This window comes from Orbicella faveolata, unplaced genomic scaffold (genome assembly GCF_042242905.1).
Source record: "Orbicella faveolata isolate gen_17 unplaced genomic scaffold, um_ofav_v1 contig_13, whole genome shotgun sequence".
Taxonomy (NCBI): Eukaryota; Metazoa; Cnidaria; class Anthozoa; order Scleractinia; family Merulinidae; genus Orbicella; species Orbicella faveolata.
Window position 1 is genome coordinate 12,253,450 of NW_028301540.1, and position 22,226 is coordinate 12,275,675.

Genomic DNA, 22,226 nt, shown 5'->3' on the forward strand with positions numbered 1-22,226 from the left:
CATTTGAGACCCCAACAGCGGCTAGTGGGGCCGAGCAAGTACAGAAACAAATAATTCAAATAAGAATTATTAATTCATAATATGATAAGAATCCCAACTGGCCAGAGGTAAGGCAATTGGCTATTTGCAAGAATGACCGAAAAGCTGAACCGGGGACTACCTAAGAACAACACCGGCTAGTGGCTAGAGCGAGCCGGGGTGACCGTCTTGAAATCCAGCACCCTAACCGCTCGGGCATCCTGCTTCCATCCTTTCAATTGGTGATGGCAGCGTAATATTGAGACCTAATCCGCTTTACTTAAATCACTTTCTGATGAATTCATGATCATTACATTACAATACAATAATGATTACATTACGTTACGTTACGTTGCGTTACGTTGCGTTGCGTTACGTTACACTGCATTACATTACATTTTGTTGAGTCTAAACACACTTGACTCAGTATTGACTAAATGCTACGAAGGACCATCTGAGAAATCATATGCCACGTGATTATTACATAAAAACCAACTAGCAATTACTAAACTATTAACGCCACGATGGGAATTGATTTTTATTTTATAGACTCAATTAGATGTATTCAATTTGAACTGTGTTCCCTCTGACACAGATGATTAAACAGGTGTTTATCTTCCCATTGCAAACATTGGTAGATAATTCAGCTTCCGCTTTGCGGTTTCTAAAAAATATGGAGACAATCGACTGGCAGTTACTAAAGTACTTACTCCGATGATGGAATTTTTATTTTATAGACTCAATTAGACATATTCCGTTTGAACTGAATTACCTCTGACACAGAAGATTCGACAAGTGTTTTTCTTCCTATTGCAAACATTGGTAGATAATTCAGCTTCCGCATTGCGGTTTAAAAGTTAAGGAGGCTTAAAATGAACAGACTAAAACTGAAAAATCGACTGGCAATTACTAAAGGGCTTATTACGCCATGATGGAATTTTATTTTATAGACTCAATTAGATATATTTCATTCGAACTGTGTTACATCTGACACAGAAGATGAGACAGGTGTTTTTCTTCCCGTTGCAAACATTGGTAGATAATTCAGCTTCCGCTTTGCACTTTACAAAAATTAGGGAGACTTAAAGTAAACAGACTAAAACTGAAAAATCGACTCGCAGTTACTAAAGTACTTACGCCATGATAGAATTTTTATTTCAAAGACTCAATTAGATATATTCGATTTGAACTGTATTACCTCAGACACAGAAGATGAGACAGGTGTTTTTCTTCCCATTGCAAACATTGGTAGATAATTCATCTTCCGCTTCGCGGTTTCCAAAAAGTAAAGAGACTTAAAATGAACAGACTAAAACTGAAAAATCGACTCGCAGTTTACTAAAGTACTTACGCCATGATGGAATTTTTATTTCATAGACGCAATTAGATATATTCGATTTGAACTGCGTTACCTCTGTCACATAAGATTAGACAAGTGTTTTTCTTCCCATTGCAAACATCGCAGTTTCCAAAACATATGGAGACTTAAAATGAACAGACTAAAACTGAAAAATCGACTGTTTACAGTTACCAAAGTATTTACGCCATGATGGGATCAGTTATTTTGTAGACTCAATTAGATGTATTTGATTTGAATTGTATTACGTCTAACACAGAAGGTGAGATAAGTGTTAATCTTCAATTTGCAAACATTGATAGATAATTCAGTTTCCGCTTTGCGGTCTACGATTAAAGAGACTTAAAAATTAACAGATTTGATTACAAAGCCGTTTGTGTAAAATTAAACAATACAATACGAACCGCTTGATTTGCTGGAATCGCCTTATCGCGAGGTAGAATATCCCAAAGCCGGCGAGCTTATTAATTAATTGAAAATTCGCACTTATGAAAATCTGAGTATTAAAACTTCCTTGTTTCGATTGACACATTTCAAATCGTACATCAATTGAAGACGAGCCACAGCATTCGAAAGGGCGAATGGATTTAAGCGATATCGATGAAATAGAAAAGTAAGTTACGCTTTTGATTGCTTGAAAATTGTTTCATTTTCGTACTCTAAAGCAGAGACGGGGCAGAGGACTAATCAATGAGGATTTGCACCATCGGAAACACGTTTTCAAATGTTTACGCTGCCGCAGACAATTCGCTTGACTTAATTCCGCAGTACTGTCAAGGAAGCACATTGTTAAGTGCCATGCTGACGAGCGGATTATCAGTCATCCCTATTATACACTTCCTGCTTTTCTCCTTGTGAGGGTATAAATATTAGATTTGAATGTAGCCATACCACCAGTTCATTCGCGTGAGTGACTTTTGCGTGAACATCTTTCAACAGGTGAGTTTAATGGAATATTTAGACCTACGCAAAACGTAATTTTGCTTCAGTATTTTTAGAAACGGTAACCTCTCTGACTACGCAACTATTCCTTGTTACCGACGGTTTCGTTTTTGCGTGAATTGTGCGGTGGACCCCCTATTTTAGTGACCTATTCTAAATGCACGGTGATCCGCTTAGTATGTGCTAAATGGCTGGGATAGTCGCTCGGCTTCGTACTACGTGTAGCTAAGCAATTGTCGTGAAAAATGATCGTTTCCTACAGTTTTGGAAATTTATACGAAAAAGTAATTATTATTATTTTTTTTTTATCGCCGAGTGAGTTACAGCTCTAAGAAACTTAGATTACTGCCTCACTTAGATTAGAATTAAACTGTTCATTATAATGACGGAAACCAACCTCTTCTGCCTTCGAAATTGATAAGAAAATTAAATAAAATGAATTATTTCTTTTTCTTGACCTGGCTGTGTAGACATATTTCTAAGCAATCTCGAATTTGACACTATGATCGAAATGAGACTAGGCGACAGAAGGATTACGATGATGTCGAACCGTCGCAACGAAATCGGAAAGCTATTAAGGACACTCCTTTACAGGTATTTGGGCCAACCTGTTTCTTCAATTTGTCGCTAGCAGTGCGAAAAATACACTCTCGAGCTCTCCGTAATTTCTTCTATTTGTAGCAATTTATTGCAAATGGTTTAAGCTTTTCTCCAGCTAGTTTCATTTATGAGTATAAAAACAAGGTCTAAAGCGCGAAAACACGAAATGACGAGCGATTCGGCCGACTCTTCGCGTAAGCTGGATGACATTCTTGCCAAGATGGACGTGCTCATTACAGCGAAGAATGAGATGTTGACCAAACTAAATAAGTTGGAGCTAGCACTAAGTACAATCATCAAGGATGTAGAAGACCTGAAGAATAGTTTTCAAGAGACGGATATAGAAATTCGAGAGTGCAATTCTAAGTTGTCGCTGAAAGCAGACAGGACGGAGGTTGAGGCTCTGAAGGAGAAGATTGACGACCTAGAGAACCGCTGCAAAAGAAACAACGTGGTCATTGGGGGCATTTCAGAGGGGAGTGAGGAAGATTTTACCTCGATGGAGGAATTTATTGAGGTTGAACTCTTGCAACGCCACATGAAGTTAGAGAGAAAAATCGAAGTGATGTGGGCACACAGAAGTAGCTTTAGACGGAATCCATCTGAGAACGAGACGCCAAAGGCAAGACCGGTCCACGTGTACTTGCTAAGGTGCACTGATAAATTTAATCTTCTCAAACTGGCGGCAAGTAAGTTAAAGGATAACAAATATAAAGAATCAATGATCTTTATCTCGGATGATGTTTCGAAATCTGTACGCGATGATCGGTCGAAGTTGAGGAAAAATTATCTTCAAGAAATTAAAGCCAGGCCTGAAGTTCAGTTTGCTTTTATACCATGGAGCGTTCCGGCTAGAATTCTGTATAAGAAGGAAGGAATGGACAGCTTAAAGTCATTTTACCTACCTAAAGCTTAACTTTCTAAGTTATAATTGGACAGTGCTTTATTCCTGGACCACGCAGACTTTTATACCATGGAGTTTTTATTTTATTATTTTTTTTCCACTTATTAATTTAGTTTGTAATTTTACCGTTCACTTAATATATTAAGAAATTCGGAGTTGCTCGGCGAAAGTGTACCTAGAAACCGGGCTGCCAAAGCCATGGTAAGTACGCTTTCGAATTTCTGTTTGTGTGTGTTTTGTTTTTGTTGGTTTCGTCTTGGTTTTGTGTATGTATTTCCATGTTTTGTTTTTCCACATTTCCGATTGCAAATTCACAAATGGTGTGAATATGTTAATTTAAACACAATGTTGTCAATAACCTTGAAACATTCAAAACAACTAATCCAAAATATTTCAAATGACCAATTCTAAAATGAAACCTGACAGCCTGAAATTGCTCTCTCTTAATGTTAGAGGTCTTGGCAATTTCCGAAAGCGAAGAGCTATTTTTACCTGGTGTCGTAAACAAAAAACAGATCTAACTTTTCTTCAGGAAACACATACAACAAAGAACAGTGAGAGTCAATGGAAAAAAGAATGGGGTTCTTCTATTATGTTTTCTCATGGGGGCACAAATGCGAGGGGTGTCGCTGTATTAATTAGGAGTGGTTTGGACATTGTTATTCAGCACGAACATTGTGATTCAAAAGGCCGGCTAATAATGCTTAATGCAAAAATCAAAGATAAAAATTACTTTCTGGTAAACCTTTATGGTCCGAATAAAGATGCAGAAGCTGTTCGCTTTTATCAGGATTTGTCGACTGCTTTACGAGGTATTGACTTGGACAGTGATAGCAATGGCATCGTAGGTGGAGACTTTAATTGTCCGTTAGATCCTACTATAGACAAAAAAGGCGGCATTTTAATTCCTCGACAACATGTGATAAATTCGATTGAAAACATTCAAAATGAATCCAGTCTCCACGATATCTGGCGTATTAAGAATCCGAATACTCGCAGCTACACATGGAGTAAAAGCTCTCCTTTCATCTTCTGCAGACTTGATTACTGGCTTATTTCGGACAAATTGAATGATTAAGTCACACAGGTTGATATTGTGGCCTCAATTAAAACTGACCACTCTTGTATAGTACTAGAATTAGAAAACATTAAGGAGAGCTGCAAAGAACCTGGTTTTTGGAAACTAAATACTTCCATGCTGGACAGGCCAGATTACCTGGACATGATTAATAGTGAATTGCCAAACTGGTTAGATGATGCAAGGGATTTATCAGACAATAGGGCAAAATGGGATTGGCTAAAATTTAAAATTAAAACAAGCTCAATCACTTATTCTAAAAAATTAGCACAAGAACGTAAAAAGCGAGAAGAGGAGCTTAACTTCAACTATCAAGATGCGTTAAATAAATTTCAAGAAAACCCCGACGAATTCACAAGACTAGAAATTGACAAATTTAAAAATGAACTTGAAACACTATACGATGAAATAGTAGAAGGAATTGTTGTTCGTGCAAGAGCAAGATGGCACGAGCACGGTGAAAAGAGCAGTAAATATTATTTAAATCTAGAAAAACGCAATAACATTAAAAAGCATGTAAGGAAATTATACCTTAGTGGTTCGTTTTCGACCGATCCGTTTGAGATATTGAATGCTGAAAAACTTTTCTACAGCAAGCTGTATAGTAGACAAAGAGTAAATCTGAACAGTGAACAAGCTAAAAGCTTTTTGGAAAACCCAAATATATTGAAACTCTCTGACGAACTAAGCTCACGTTGCGAAGGAAAAATAACCTTTCAGGAGTGCGAGTCTATCTTGGGTTCCTTTCAAGTGGGTAAAACACCCGGAAATGATGGCATTCCAATAGAGTTCTGCAAAATTTTCTGGCCCTTAATAGGTGAATTTATGATTGCATCTTTTAATGAGGCCTTTGATAATAAGGAAATGTCTTGCTCTCAAAAGCAAGCTTTAATTACACTCACTGGAAAGAAAGGAAAAGATAGAAACTATTTAGAAAATTGGAGACCAATATCCTTAATTAATTTAGATGCCAAAATTGCTTCCAAAGTAATTGCAGCAAGAATTATCAAAGTCCTTCCAGAGATAATACATACTAACCAAACAGGTTATGTTAAGGGTAGGTTCATTGGTGAAGCGGCAAGGTCAATTATAGACGTTATGGAGTATACAACACAACAAAATATACCAGGCATATTATTGTTTATTGATTTTGAAAAGGCGTTCGATAGTATTGACTGGAATTTTATGCTAAAATGCTTAGATGCTTTCGGTTTTGGGCCTACCCTCATAAGATGGGTAGAAACATTTTATAGAGACATAACTAGTTGTGTATTAAATAATGGTATTTGTACACCATATTTTGAATTACAGAGAGGAGTAAGACAAGGAGATCCGTTATCACCAAATTTATTTATTATTGCAGCCGAAATTTTAGCAGTCGCTATTCGAAGCAGAGAAGACATTCAAGGCCTAATGATAGGGCAGGAAGAATTTAAGCTGGTACAATATGCTGATGACCTGACTCTGTTTGTACCTAATATTGAATGTGTAAAACTCATCCTTCAATTGCTTGATCGATTTACAATTTGTTCAGGCTTAAAGATTAATTATACTAAAACTGAGGCAATGTGGATCGGTTCATGCAGACAAAATACAGCGACACCTCTGGGGCTAAAGTGGAGCAAAAGTGTCAAAGCCCTGGGGATAGTATTTACCTATAATGATACTGACCAATTACAGAAAAATTTTTATGATAAATTAAAAGACATTCGAACACAAATACGGTTATGGAATTGCCGAGGTCTCTCACTATTTGGCAAAGTTACTTCTGCTTCTCAAAATGCTATATGTATTCTCAGTTCTAACAACTCCAGAAGAATTTATAAAGCAATTAAACACTATTATTTATAGTTTTTTATGGAAAGGGACAGATAAAATAGCTAGACTGGCAGCTGTAAATGACTTGAAATACGGAGGCTTGAACTTAATGGACCTTGAAACGTATGTTAAGTCGTCAAGATTAGCTTGGCTTGGTAGAATTTTTTCAGAAAGCTCGTCCCCATGGAAAGCTTATATTACTTATTTGCTTGAGGATTTTGGCGGGGTTTTTCTACTTGGTTGGAATTACGATGTCAAAGACTGTAAAATTAATTCCACTTTTTGTAGAGAACTTCTCCAATGGTGGGCTGACTTTAAAATTGCCTTTTCAACAAAGCCATCTACATCTTATAATATAATTTGGAACAACAAAGATATCAAGATAGATAATAAAACAATATATTATTCAAATTATGTTAAAGCAGGTATCCTCCTTATTAACCACTTGCAATTCAACAAGAATAATATAGAATCTTATAATAGTGCTAAAAGTAAAGGTTTGAAGCATACAAATTTTTTAGTCTGGTCAGAAATTCGTTCTGCTGTTCCTGCCCACCTGAAGGATTTGGATGTGACCGAAAGTGAACTAGAGAGCTGTTTGGAATTTCAATGTGGGGAGAAAAAATTTAATCCTACTGTATGTAAAAATAAACACTTCTATGAATTGCTTGTTTCGGGTAGGTACGAGTCTCAAGGGGCTTTGCTAAACTGAAAGAAGACTTTGGTTTAGCAGATTCAGCTGTTACTAAAGCGTTCATAAAAGTCAAGGCTGTCTCATCCGAAATGTTTATCAGAAGCTTCCAATTCAAGATTTTAAATAATATCACTTTCACTAATTCTCGTCTAGCCAAAATAGGTTATGTTCAAGACGATTCTTGCACATTTTGTAGAGTTAGCTCAGAAACTGTTAATCATTTATTTTATGAATGTTTTCATACTAACCAGTTTTGGAAAGATTTCAAAAGTTTTTGGTTTGCACTTTCTGGTAAACAGGTTGAATTTTCCTTGCAGGATGTTTTGATAGGCAAATTAGATGAAGTAAGTGACTTACTACATTACTTTTTAATTGTTGCAAAATGGCATATCTGGACGAGTCGTAAACGAAGTCTCAGCCCAAATATTACTGTTTTTAAAGAAATGATTAATATGAAATATAAGACTGAAAAGTACATAGCTTTAAAAAACAACACGCAAAGGAAATTTCAGGCCAGATGGAAATTATTTATTGGTAGTAGAGTATGATTTCTTACACTATATAGTTCAAATAATTATATTATTATCAACGTTTTGTAATTATGTTATTGACACTTAATATTAGCGCTGTACTTTGTATTTAATAATGGAAATAAAAATGTGGGGAAAAAAAAAAAAAGAAATAAAACGGTGTCCTGATGGCCCGATTGTTTTCTTCAAAACAAAATTCTTTTCAAAGGCCAGTTTGATATAAATTTCAGTCCTAAAAGGAACTCTTATTTTATGACTGACTTCCCTGCCTAGAATGATCCTGCAAATAGAGCGTGTTTGTTGCTATTTACGCTCAAGTTTTTTCTCCGAATACCCGCTATTTTACTGAGCCAGAATACGCACCCGCTTAGTGTGCTCTTATCGGAGTTCGGTCAGGTTCGTCAAACTCTTGTTTCCGATCTTTTTTGAGGCGAAAACCATTCTCGCGATAAGTCGTTTTCCATAATTGATCTTTACCAAATTTGCCCTTTCTCCAAGAAAGATGAATTTTGCTCCAATGTATTAAAACGTGTTTTAATTTTCATTTCTTTGCAGTATAATTGACGCGGGATTTGTTTTCGCCAGAGAAATGAGGAAGGTAGTTTGGTTAGCAGAAATGCTGTGGCTTTCATGGTTTTTCTGTTCAATAAGTTCCGGGCTGGACCCTGGAGAGCAGGCCAAGGTAACTACGGCTCTCGAAACTGCTCAGTTTGTACTGAATTCTATTGACGAAGACTATAAAGCTCAAGCAAAGGCCATCAGAGAGTTGCAGAAGGTTTCGGCTCAATCGAGAAGCGCTGAACTATTGGATAAGCAGACGAAATTAGCCAAGATCGGTTCCAAAGTTGGCAAAGCTCTCAAAGCAGTGCAGGCTGCATCTGCCATTGCAAGTTTTGTCTTTACTTTCTTCATGCCAAGTGAGCTCGATGTCATCACGGGCTTGATAAACAAACGCTTCAACGAAGTCAATAACAAGCTCGATCGTCTGGATGAGAAACTCGACGAAATAGAGAAATCTATCAAGGCGAATACCGCTTTCAACACTTTCTTGTCTGCCTGGATCAAATGGGAGTATAAATCGAGGAATGGAGCCAAGAAACTAACCAACATCCGTAAGCTAATGGGGACCAAAACACGAAGAATAGACCAAGTAAAGCTCGCCGAAGAATACGTTAAATACTATGAAAACAACAACTTGGACGGCAACCTTCTGAACCTCTACAGAATGGCAGCCCACCCAAAAGCTATCACCCAACGAAACATCTTCGATATATTTATTGCTCAATTTGGCTGCGATATAACGAAGCTGTCAGAGTTAATGATCCTCGTCAAAAACATAATGACCAGCGCTGCCCAGCAGAAAATGACCTACTATTATTTCAAGGGCTACCAAAGCAGAGCCAAGAAAAGTTTCAAAGATATCCAGACGTACTTTTTCAAAATTCGTCGAGCCTTTGACGATCGGGTCTGGCACTGCAGAAGAAACTCTCTGAACCACGCTAAGAGGGATGCTAACAAGATTTTGAAGAATATGAGGGGATCTGCACAGGAAAGCATAGTTCGAGCCATCTTTAATGAACTTAAAGTCAAGTACCCCTGGTACACCTGGGCTGTGGCAGCAGTCAAGAATGACCGTCCAAGGATTCACGGTCTTGAGTTGAGAGGCAGTACATACTTTCGGTTAGATGACCGGTCGGATCCCAAGAAGGTAAAGGTGTATTTTGTGGTCCACGAGGACACAAAGTCGTCTGCAAACTGCATTGACATTACACAAGCCAAGACCTTACTGGTTTTCAAAAAATGCGACGGGTGCAATTCCGACTATATCTACGCCGCTGATAACATTCTGTCCAAGAAGAGATGTGGAAGCTCGACGCTTGAACGGGCTGCTGATATTAAACAACAGTGCTCCGGATATCGCCACAGTACCACCTGTGCCAATCGCGTGAGAACGAAAATCCGAACGTGGGCTTTTATCGCATCAGCAGTCAGCACTGTCAATGGCATATGTCAGTCGGACAGCTGCAATAGTCACGGTCAGTGTAGGCAACTACCATTTACGAAAACTCATCAATGTATCTGTGAGAAGAACTACGAAGGAGAATCGTGTGAAAAACGCATATACTTTGACGACACCATAGAAAAGCTGATCGCGGAATTAAGAAAAACTTTCAAAGTTGTAAATTACGTTCCTACCACTGTAGACGTGTTCTTCTCCATAAGGTCGTTGTCCAAGAAGTTAAACGTGGTTTTACAGAAGATCAAGGCCTCCTTTACTCATACGAACAACATCATCAAGCATTCTCAAAACATTTACAACGTCGAAGACATAGCCGATCTCTATGCAAAACTGCAGAAGAACGAGATGACTTTTGATCAGTTTGGCCGAAAAATCGATAAGTATTTGCAGACAGTTTCTACCTATAAGCTACAGAACAGATTGAAAAAGATGATTCTTGGTCAAGGTACTTTAGACACCCCTGGAAATGACATCTATAATTCGTACAAGCGAGAATACCTAAATCACAATGGAGGCGGTTGCTCGGCAAAGTACAATGAAGATATCAAGGGTTTCAGGGATAACTTAGCCTACTTGGACCAAGCATTGGGAGAGGCGCTGTTACTGCATCAAAAGTGGTTGCTTGAAACCAAAGGAAAAACAGAAGACCTCCGCAAAAAGTACAAGAAAGAAGCAGAGTACATCCGAAACATCTTCAAAAGTCGACAGCAGAAATACAACCAATACTGGAAGAAATACAGCTGTGGTCTTGTTAGTGTTGATGGTACGAGTGTTTCGTGCAAGGACGAGCTGACCTTCGAAGGCATGACTGTAACTTTAAGGTGCGACAAGCAGAGGCGCTCGACTCCGGGAAAAGTTACTTGCAAGAGGATCGGCAATATCTTGAAATGGGACTCTCAACCAAAATGTAAATACCTTTGGGGAAATTTTGGTAGCTGGGGTCGTTGTTCCAAGACCTGCGGTGGAGGAGTCAAGTTTCGTTACAGACGTTGCTTAGGATCAAGCAATGTCAATAACTGCATAAGAGACCAGGGTGGATCAAATTACCAAACTACAAAATGCGAGACCCAAGATTGCTGCTCTGCTCGGTACGGGAAGTTCAGATGTTCGAATGGAAGATGTATAAGGAAAACCTGGCTCTGTGATGGAGACAATGATTGTCGCAACAACGATGACGAAAGCCGGTCTCGATGTCCAAACTTCATTCGATCGGGTGACCTGATAGCATTAAGAAGCAACGCCAGAAGAAATCAGTGGTTGAGCTGTTATTGCACTGTCAACTGTGGTGTTGATCGTTGCAAACTTCGAGGTTGTCCTGGTAGTCAAATGACAGGCAGCGATTGGAGATCGTGCAACAGTGAGACATTCATACTGTACTCGACACATTACCGTCCTGGGGAACCTGTTAGATATGGTGACTCAATCGCACTTTATTACGGTGCGGGCCACTGGCTGAGTTGCTGGGGTAGTGGGGGTGTTTGTCCGACGAGGAGTTGTCCCGGCTACGGCAGGTGGGATTCCAGAGATACAAGGAACTGTCGCGGGGAAAGATTCTGGATTTATTCACCCGAACGTGAAGGCAGCTGTTCAAGCGATACAAGAGTTGGTTGTCGAGGAAAGCCAATACAGAAGGGTGATAACGTCTTCATACAATATTCCATAAAACGCGGCCGGAGAGGGTATTGGCTGAGCCAAGACAATAAGGACATTAAAACCCGAACCTGTCCTGGCATTTACATCAGCAAATATGACAAAAGATGCAGAAGTGAAAGCTGGAACATTTTTGCCCGTTAGAGGTCATGTAGACGGCAGGACATTTAGGGCTGATGATGTGATTCGTTTTTTTTTTCTTTTGCAAACATTTAGGAACCTCCCGTTTTCACTATCATCATCATATCCATATCATATTCATATTTATCATGATTTAGCCGATTTAGGTGGTACGAACATCGTTGAAGGCGACAGGTTTAGACGGGAAGCCTGCGATAATAAATAAACTATTCTATTACACAAATTATAAGCCCAGGCTTATTCTAATGTGCATCACAAATTGAAATCAAACTCGGACCCAAATTACGACACAACTGATGTTTTCAGTAAATGCAACGTGTTACTCGTTGAGCACGACACTCAAATGTCGTGGGATTTTGAAACATGTCTTTAAAACTCCTCGAAAATCGTATGCTCAGGCAGTATTGAAAGAGTAGAGTTGCATGTGTACACGTGGAAGTTGCAAAACGACACCGTATCGTCTAAATCGGCTAAATCAAAATTCTTCATTTAAAGGGGCTATGTCATGGTTATTTTTCGGTCTTTGGGAACCCAACATTCGGGTTAATTAAGAATTAAGAACATTTTTATACTCAAATTGGTCTTAGATATCCAATAGAAAGAGAAGTAAAAGTTAACTTTTAAAGACGCCCAACGCATAATCGGTTTATAATGGTTCTTACTAGACAGGAAAGCTGAAACTTGAAAAACAGCGGCCCGCTGTTTTTCAAGTTTCAACCCATTTCCATGCTGACCATCTGTAGCATTATTTTAAGTTTCCATCTGTACAAACATCTCCTGTGGCTTGTTAAATTCATACCAAACACTCGTGACATGGCCTTTTTAAGAGTTTGCTATGTTTCATCTAAAACTATCCCACAGACAAGTAACACTCTTGTTACTCTTCCACTATGTTTTTGTTTTACTCTTTTATCAAATATTTTAAGTTGGGGTTGATAGACAGAGAACTAGCCCGACTGCGGTCCAGGTAAGGACTGTGGAACTACTAAGTTCCATCGTAGAATAACACTCTAAAACTCCAACCTGTTTGGGTTTAGGATAGACCAGCTTAGAGCCATTTGGTTGCCTTAGTTTTATTAACATTTTTGTTTTAAGAAGAAGGGACCACTTCGCAAAACGTACCGCCAGTAATTCAAGCATCAAGATTGATAGAGTGCTTGGAAGCAAACCGTTAAACTGACTGTCAGTAGTTTTGAAGACTAACATAGAATTTGAACTGAGCTGTTTTCGAATAGGTTAGTGATTTCAGCTCGAATAAAGAGGCCACCTTTTCAGTGGTGCAAACAACCATTCTTTGCATCGGGTTGCACGACTTCTAACCACCGTGGTTCCTTTCGCTTTAATTTCTGCTGTTACTGCACAAACGCAGTCCAGCAAGAACAAATAGACAGCTCGAATTCTCGATTCAAAATCTGTCGCCCAACAGGATTGTGACTTTTTAATCTTGGTGATTTTCTTAAGTTCAGTAAAAATGGGATAATTCCAATGATTTTGCTGATTAGCTGGAAATCTATTGTGTACTAGGTAGTATGTAGCGGTATAAAGTGGTGGATTAAATTCTCTCTAATAGGCAGCTCTCACTATAGAGTCATTTGACTAAAGCTACCAGAATTCATTTTGTTTTTCCTTCATCATTTAATTTTGTATTCCCAGCGGGGTAGAAATAACAATGGCTGTAGTTAGCACGAGAAAAACGAAACCCGAAGGATTCTGGTAGTTGTAGTCAACTGGCGTCATCACGCAAATGTCCTATTGATGATGACATGTACAAGCAATTATGTGTAGTTGGACTTGACCGGATTTGACGTTATGAACGGTCAACTGGATCGAATGATCAGCAATAAACTCGTTGACCACAATAAATAACTAGCGAATTTCATTGTCTCACGATGCGCTAATGGTGAAACGTTGAAATACCTCATGTAGGAAGACAACTACAGACTGTTTTTTTTTTTTAAGGCCAGGATAGGGCCACGCCTAGACAGAAGGAACCAGATGACATCATAATCCAACTGTCTTAGGCCCTGTCTACACAAACGCGCTTTTAAAACTTCCCTGTTTATATATTCCAAACGTTTGCGCTTTCGTTCAGGTACTTGATGCGTTTCAAAACTCTTACATTGTCGAAGGATGCCACTTTTGAGACCGTTTTAAAGATTTTCCATTTTCCATGTGTTCTAGCTGAAACTTTAAACTGCTGACCCCAGAATCCTTTAGTTTGCAAGGGATTTGGAAAACTTATTACATCATGAGCTTTTTCTACGCCTCCTGCAGCGGTTGGTTCCAACCACACATTTGCAGATATCGTTAAACTGCCAGGAGCGCAACTTGCTTGGGAGGTGTAAATGGGGGAGAAGAAGCGAGGATGTGAAGGAGAATTTCACTCCCAATGCCTGTTTACACCTGCTAAACAGGCTGCGAGGAGCCTCAAAATGTTAGCTTTCTGGCATGCGCTACGACTGCTTTTGATTTGTGCTCTCTCAATTTCCTTCACTTTTTGGCGTACTCGGCCACTTAGGTTATGTTAAGTCTCGCAATCATGACATTTATTGTAATAGAAAATGTTATCGCTTGTGGTTCATTATTATTATAACAACAACAACAACAACAACAACAATAATAATAGTAATAGTAATAGTAATAGTAATAGTAATAGTAATAGTAATAGTAATAGTAATAGTAATAGTAATAGTAATAGTAATAGTAATAGTAATAGTAATAGTAATAGTAATAGTAATAGTAATAGTAATAGTAATAGTAATAGTAATAGTAATAGTAATAGTAATAGTAATAGTAATAGTAATAGTAATAGTAATAGTAATAATAATAATAATAATAAAGAGAGGAGTATAAACAAGTGATGGAAGCATTTTAAAAAGCTACGAATAACCCTTCTGAGACTACAATTATGGTAACAATTATTAGGATATGCCACACAAGTGAATAGTACTTTTCGCGCTCGCTGATTAGCTAGCTCGGAGGTGATTAGCCAAGCACTATTCACCTCCGAGCAGCCGAAGAAAAACAAAATGGCTTCCCGTTTCAAATAAAGTTACTCTTAAACAAATAATGTTATTTTTTGGTCCGCTAGTTATTCAGCTTGTGTGGTATATACTAAAACAATTATTCACCTCCACTTTGGTGAATAATTGTTAACTATTATCATAGTGTACGTTTGATAGTTTGATGATTTGACAGTTATTATTATTATTATTATTATTATTATTATTATTATTATTATTATTATTATCATCATTATTATGTCCTCTCTCATAGGGCGGAGACCAAACCATGGTCCTGAGGCACCACAGGGCTATAAGAGTACCTCTATTTCATTGATAACACCCTCCTCAGAATGTAAGATGTTCCCAGTAAAGCGATCCTTTGCAACTCGCCACTGTTTCATTAGCCAAGGATCTTTGCTGTGTAGTTTTATTGTTCCTTTTTGATAGTTCCGAGCGCTCTAATGATAACTGGTACTGTTTCCGTCCTCATTCCTCACATTAGGCTTGTTTCGATCTCCAGGTCCTCATATTTGAACAGTTTTCCAATGAACTTTAATGATGTGTTTCTGTCTGAAGGTATTGTCGTGTGTTGCATATAGGGAGTTTAAGATTGGACTAAGAGTACGAGATTGAGTACGAGTTCGATTTTTGGTTTCAAACCAGTGACGTTTCTAGAGCCCTCGCTTTTCATGTTGGTTTTAGGCAGAGGGGGAAGCTCATGGGATGAAATGGGTCTGCGATTTGATAATGTGAAGCCTGAAAACCAGAATTGAAAAGTCGTTCTCGTACTCGATCTCGTATTCGTACTCAAATTTAAGTTCAAAGCTTAAAATCAAAGGATTTTAAGCTTAAAATCAAAAGATTTTAAACTGCTCTACAAAAAGAAAGACGTTGTTGGTTGATTGCCAACCGAAATAACTGTGAACGGGTCAGCAATTCGCACCAATTATGCCACTGGACTTGATGAGAATACGAAATATGAATTTGAGGTCTTAGCCTTCGCTTCTGCTGGCGATGGACCAACGAGTTCAGTAAAGGTTATGAGAACAGTAGAAGATGGTAAAAATACATGTTTCGTATTTTACTGTTGCGCTGTTTTTAAGTTAGAAAAACATATGGTGGCTACTTTCTTTATTTTCTCTTATAGATATCGAGCATCGATGTTCGTTATTTGGCAAAACCATGCAAAAAAAAAAAAAAGAAAGAAAAAGATTCAATTCACTAAGCACTGTATATTAATTAACGACAATCGGTGTATGTTTGTGATCGTTTTTTTTTTTTTCATTTTCTATATCGGTTCCTTCGTGTTTCACATTCTTTTTATCTTGTATGTACAAGAAATATGTACACATATTAAACTCCAGAGTTATTTATTCCTACTACAAAAACGTTTATTACATTAGGTCGTTGTGAAAGAGTCATCTTTTAACCCCCTTCGCAAGACACTTCCCTTACTGAAATAGTTTGTAAGAAAATGAGCGTTTTCACGTGGAACCAGCAAAAGCAAAATCAGTTTGATAAACGGTTGGCTTATAATCTTGATAACTCTGCATGCTAGGCGGCCCCGAGGAGGGGGGTGGGGGTGGTAGATTTCGGATGATACAGTACTTTTACCCCTAAATTATGTGCACTTGGCAGACCTCGGTATATTTTGGACATCGCTTACAAGGCGAGCCAGGGTGGTAGCGTACAAGGTGTACGCAATATTCACTACTCGATGCTGAAACTTTTAGTGGGTCTTCATTCATACCCCGTCAAAATTTTGATGTGTCAACTGTTTCCCCAAGTCATTTGACATTGCCATAAAACCATATCTTGTCATGTAAATTCTACGTTCTTTCCAATTTTCTTGAGTAGTGAATCCATTTTACACTTTTACATTATCAAGTTAAATGCTTTATTTTCTGATGTTATGTGAAAATGTGAAACCTTAATGACGGCATGTGGAATCACATGGGGTCACATCAAGTGTGAGAAAGGTAACATCGTGTAGAGTAAGCTGAAGGCTATCTCTGAAATATAAAATAGCGGTGGTGTCGTAGTTGTGGATATAAAGTAATTGAACCAGGTGCGAGTTTTCTTTTCTTTTTTTTTTTTGGTAATCTACGTATAGTGCACCCCCCCCCCCCCACCAGAATAATGAAGGACGTTTCACCAACGTCCGTGATATGTGAAGAGCACACGCTGTGTTGTTTTTGTTGCTATGCAATCAGTGACTCTCCAGTTAGTTACTCTTGGACAAAGAATGGACCGGATCCAATTAATGACGACATCAAGGCTATAAACAATAACATTTTCATCACTCCTCGCGGTGCAAAGGATTATGGGGCGTACGTGTGCAACGCTTCAAACAGCTTTGGTACTACAACTTCCGAAATAACCTTAACTGAAGACCGAAAGTCATCGACTAAAGCAACTACAAAGGGAGATGACAGTGAGTGCATTTTGCTTGTATGCTTGTTTGTTTGATTATTTGTTTCTTTGCATTCTAATGCCATCGTGCAAACACCTGGGTAGCCTTGGCCACTGACTGTTGGTGTATGATAAAAACAACACGTGATTGCTAGTGGGTAGAATATTGCTTGGTAGATTCTATCATGGTTTGTCAATCCTTGGAGAGGTAACTTTTAAAATACAACATAACCGACGGAAATTTCAACGTTCTAGCAATGTAAACAATGTACCTTGCTCAGTGTCATCAGACTTTTCATCAAGACGCCAGTAAAGAAGCGCGATTTTTTTTACGAATCAAAAGACCTAAGAACAACCAAGCCTTGAAAGAAATATGTATTCGTTTCTGATCTAAACATGGTTGCCACGTGCATCACTTCAAAAGTCCCTGACTTTTCCTTGGTTTAAATAAAAAAAAAACTTCCCTAACCAAATAAATATAAAATGTCAGACAAAGTAGCGGATTCTAACCTCCAATGACAGCCATCATTATGACTGACAAGTTTTCAGCAAATTTTCCTTTTTCATTAAATCTAATAAAAAAAAAAATCGTCAAGATCACAGTTACCCCAAATTAATTTTTTCCAGCCTTCAATGGTGTTTAATCAGCCGTGTTAAATTATTTCAATTTTCCTTCACTTTTCTTCACGAGGAATGAATTTTTCTCCAGAACATTTCATAACCTGTGGCAAACCTGCGAAACTCATGACAATACTCTTACTGTCTTTTTCTTTGCTTTTTTTGAACGTTTTCCAGGTTTTTCCAATATCTACCTTGTCATTGTCATCGCTTTGTCCTGCCTTGTTTTGGTGCTGCTTATTGCAGTTAGCCTGCTGACATGGCGCTTTAGACGAGCTGGAAATAATAAGAGAGAAAAGACGCCACAGAGGGACACCTCTGATGAAGTTGAGCGACATGGCTCAAGACGTGACCAGCATATACCAGAAGAACTTTCTTACATGGAACTCAAACCCGGGCCTTTGGAAGAGCTGCCACAAGCAACTCAAAATTATCAGTCATTACAAGGCGCAAATTTGTCTTCTGCATATTACAATGCAGGATATGATATAGCCCTGGGAAGAGTAATCAGGAGGATGAAATTTACTACCGCAACTGATCACGTAACCATCTATATATTATAAATAATCACCTTTGAATATCCCGAAAAAGAAAAGAATCATATCCTTGTTTCCATAGGGAGTCTGTTGCAAATGAATAAGCATTTTTACAGCCGTTTTGAGACTAATTTACCAAAAAGAAAAAAGAAAAAGACTAATTTGTGTTTAAATTTGTTTTATCTTTCCCTACTCCGTACAGGTTGGATGTTTGGGGGGGGGGGGGGGGGGGAGGAGTGAGAAAACCCATAAATATTTCAACATCTCTGTCGAGTTCTTGTAACAAATGAGCGTTTCAGTCTATCGAAATATAATTATAGAAACAATTACCTGCATGTACTTCAGTAAAGGTAAAATACTTTTTAGCTATATAAAAACAAAACGTTAAAAAGTTTTTTACCTTTATTGAAAAAAATGTAGGTAATTACTTACGGCAACTATCAAACTGAAGCTTCGGAGAGCAATACCAAAGGGTCAATACAGGAAACAGCTAAACATCACCAAACTTATAAGTGTACCAACACCAACAAAGATGACTTTGTTTTGGAACTGAGGAATCATTTTAGCTTGCTTTCTACCGTAACTGAGGAAGAAGACCCCGACGTTAACCGTAAATGGAGTACCATTGACAACCATGCTTTGAAACTACAAAGCATGTTGTGGGCTACAGACAGAACAAGGTCAAAGCATGGCTAACACCTGGTACATGGCAGAAGATAGATGAAAGAAAACAGTTTAAGAACAAGTTGATTAAGAGGTCCTATATAGAGAAGCTCGCTGATGAAGCTGTACAAGGGGCTGTCGGGGGTTAGATGAGTGTCCTCTACAAGATCGCTAAGCGCGTTTGTGGTAACAACACCAACCAAACTGCCCCTGTCAAAGATAAGAATGGCAATGCTTTAACAACAGAACGTAAACAAGCAACCAGATGGGTACAGCACTCGCAAGAGGTGCCTAACACTCCAGAACCAGATGAACCAGTCAACCCTCCACCAGCTGAGGACGTCCTTCAAATTAACACCAACCCACTCACCGAAGCTGAAGGTAGAGCTGCCATCAAAGCCATAAAGAGTGGAAAGCTTCTGGGATTGACTCCATCCATGCTGAGATGCTGAAAGCTGACATTGATACATCTACAAAAATTCTGACTGACCTCTTCACAACCATCTGGACCAAGGATAACATCCCAGCTGACTGGACAAAAGGCCTTATTGTCAAACTATCAGAGAAAGGGGATCTTCACAATTGCAACAGCTAGCGAGGGATAACTCGTTTCTATCTGTCCCTACATGTAGAAAAATTTTCTGTAGAATTCTTCTGGTGAAGATCGAGGCAGCTATTGAAAGCAAGCTGAGGCAGAAGCAAGCAGGGTTTACGAAAAGTAGAGGATGTATTGAACCATTTTCTCTTGATTGAACAAACTTTCGCTGCGGAAAATCATCGAGCAGTGCTTAGAGTGGAACACATCTTTGTTTATTAACTTTATTGACTTCACGACGGCATTCGACAGTGTGCACCGGGCAACTCTGTGGAAGATTCTGCATTCATATGGAGTTCCAGCTAAGATTGTCACCGTGATTGAGAAATTCTACGATCACTTGAATGCAGCGACATCTTGGATGATACTACTCTCTCTGAGTGGTTCCCAGTGAAGTCTGAAGTGAGGCAGGGGTGTATCCGTTTGCCCATCCTCTTCTTTGTCATCATTGACTGGTCCATGAGGAAGACCACCTCAGACAAACCCAGAGGCATCCAATGGAGCTTGTTTTCTCACCTAGAAGACCTCGAGTTTGCTGATGACCTCGCTCTTCTCTCCACAAACCATTCCAACTTACGAGAGAAGACTGCTAGACTGGAAACCTATATTAAGCAAACAGGTCTTAATATCAACACAACCAAGACTCAAGCAATGTGGCACTGCTACCCCGACTGCACCGATAACAGTCAGTGGTGAGTCACGTGAGTTTGTGGAGGACTTTACATACCTGGGCAGTCTTATCACTAAAGACAATGGGGCACAAAAGGACACCAAAGCTAGGCTTGGCGAAGCTCGCGGTGCATTTGTCCGAACTTCATCCCATCTGGAAGTCAAACCAGTACAGTCTCAAGACCAAGGTCCGACTGTATAACAACAATGTGAAATCTGTCCTGCAGTCTGCATGGGTCTGAGTGCTGGCGTGTCATAAAGTCGCACATGAGTAAACTTGAATCCTTCCACAATGGGTGTCTCCGAAAAATTTGCCACATCTTCTACTCAAATAAGATCTCGGGAGCTTAACAGGAAAACTGGTTGCTAGAGTGTTGTCGTGGACATTAAACGTAGACAAATCCGATGGCTGGGCCACCTACTTAGAATGAGTCAGTCTCTTATTCCCAAGCTAGGATTGCCTTGTAATGGACACCACCTGGCAAAAGGAAACCAGGTCGGCCAAAAACCACCTGGCGCCGAACTGTCATGACTGATCTCAGTTAGGTAGAATTCACTTGGGGTGAGGCACAACATGTCACACAAAATAGGGATAAATTTAGAGGGATTGTTGTTGTCTTATGTCTCACAGGGGATGAAAAGGATTAAGTAAGTAAGTACATTTTAGCTATATAACTTAAATACATGTACATGTTGACAACATTACTTTGACAAATTTTTTTCCACGACAGAACCGTATAGGGTTAGATTTCATCGCTGATTTAATATCTCAACGTCTCCTACAATGTAGAAGATTGCAGCCACCTCAAAATTAAAGATCGACAAGGAGTATGAAAGTGCATCGTAAACGAAACACTTTGAAACACTTCGGTCTCTTGAAATTTGCTCCTCCATGGTAGAGAAACCTCAACGAAACTGTTCAAAGTCGTGATTGAACACGGTGTTAAAGGGAAGCATAAAATTTTAAATATGAATGTGAAAAATTACCTAAACAAAGCAAGCTTTGCAAAGACTGTGGAACGTTTGACTTCTTGACTTCCTAATTTTGCTCACGATTCTGTGGCTATCACGACACGATTCGTCAGTCTACGAAGGTTTGCATAAGCAAACGAGCATCGAACATGTGATTTCAGAACGTTTCTTAGTCCAAGAATACTTAACGAATCGAATGTTAGATAATTAACCAGGTTAAACTTACACTACTGGCTGAAACACAGCTACATTTTACCTATTTATACAACTGAAGTGGCCATTCTTCGCGAGCTGTTGTCTCGTGAAAGTGATTTAAGATGGCAGCAAGAATTCGCTTTGTATGGGTTACACGAGGCAGCTTTCATAAACACTGACTGGAAGGCATCCTCAGGATTGCCAACAATCCCTTTTTGCCCGACTTTAAGTAAAAGGCCCTGAGATTGGAATAGGATAGTCCACTACCAGCAATGTCCCGGGCCTTCGACTGTGTTCTGATTCAAATGTTTTCAGTGGGGTTGACTGTCTGAAGTAGTTCGTGGCGCCGATGTAAGAACACGTATGTCAGGTTGTCAACTGCTTGTGAAATGCTAATCGCTGCTGAACAATTTACTATATTTTCTTTGCTTAACTGAAGGGGATTTAAAAATGATTTTTTGCAGTGCTACAGCATCTTCCAGTGCTTCTTGGGTTTCGAAGTCTTCACTGAAAAGGTGCGAGTACAGAGAGGATTGGTTTGACTTGCAAAAGCTATCCTGATGGGAGTTGAAGAGCCGGATGTTTTTGTTTCAACAGATCTTTGACAAGAATGTAACTGTCAGCAAAACAAACGTTAAAAATTTATTAAACTTGTTAATTGTAATTTTGACAGACCTCCCTTTTTTTGGAAAAATAGAGAAAAAAAGGTTTCCGTTTTCCCCTAACTCATAAGTATTGTTGTATACCGGATTCCAAGCCTTTTTGGATATCAGCGTTTTGTTTAGGACGGGCCTCTATTTTGCCTACGT

The 22,226-nt window shown here is 38.8% G+C and overlaps 2 protein-coding genes across 2 annotated transcripts; both read left to right on the forward strand.

The window, feature by feature from the left end:
- The first annotated feature begins 2,180 nt into the window (after positions 1 to 2,180).
- LOC110064770 (SE-cephalotoxin-like) lies at positions 2,181 to 13,618 on the forward strand. The gene is made up of 2 exons (XM_020771869.2): positions 2,181 to 2,314; positions 8,497 to 13,618. The coding sequence occupies exon 2, from the start codon at positions 8,531 to 8,533 to the stop codon at positions 11,753 to 11,755; it is 3,225 nt and encodes a 1,074-aa protein (XP_020627528.2). The 5' UTR covers positions 2,181 to 2,314; positions 8,497 to 8,530; the 3' UTR covers positions 11,756 to 13,618.
- Positions 2,324 to 5,163, forward strand: LOC149115033 (uncharacterized). Its single transcript, XM_089285830.1, has one exon. The coding sequence runs from the start codon at positions 3,045 to 3,047 to the stop codon at positions 3,831 to 3,833; it is 789 nt and encodes a 262-aa protein (XP_089141956.1). The 5' UTR covers positions 2,324 to 3,044; the 3' UTR covers positions 3,834 to 5,163.
- Positions 13,619 to 22,226: the final 8,608 nt, after the last annotated feature.

What these genes read in the sequence shown, in the direction of transcription:
- LOC149115033 (XM_089285830.1), top strand. Translation starts at nt 3,045, where the DNA reads ATGAGTATAAAAACAAGGTCTAAAGCGCGAAAACACGAAATGACGAGC.
- LOC110064770 (XM_020771869.2), top strand. Translation starts at nt 8,531, where the DNA reads ATGAGGAAGGTAGTTTGGTTAGCAGAAATGCTGTGGCTTTCATGGTTT.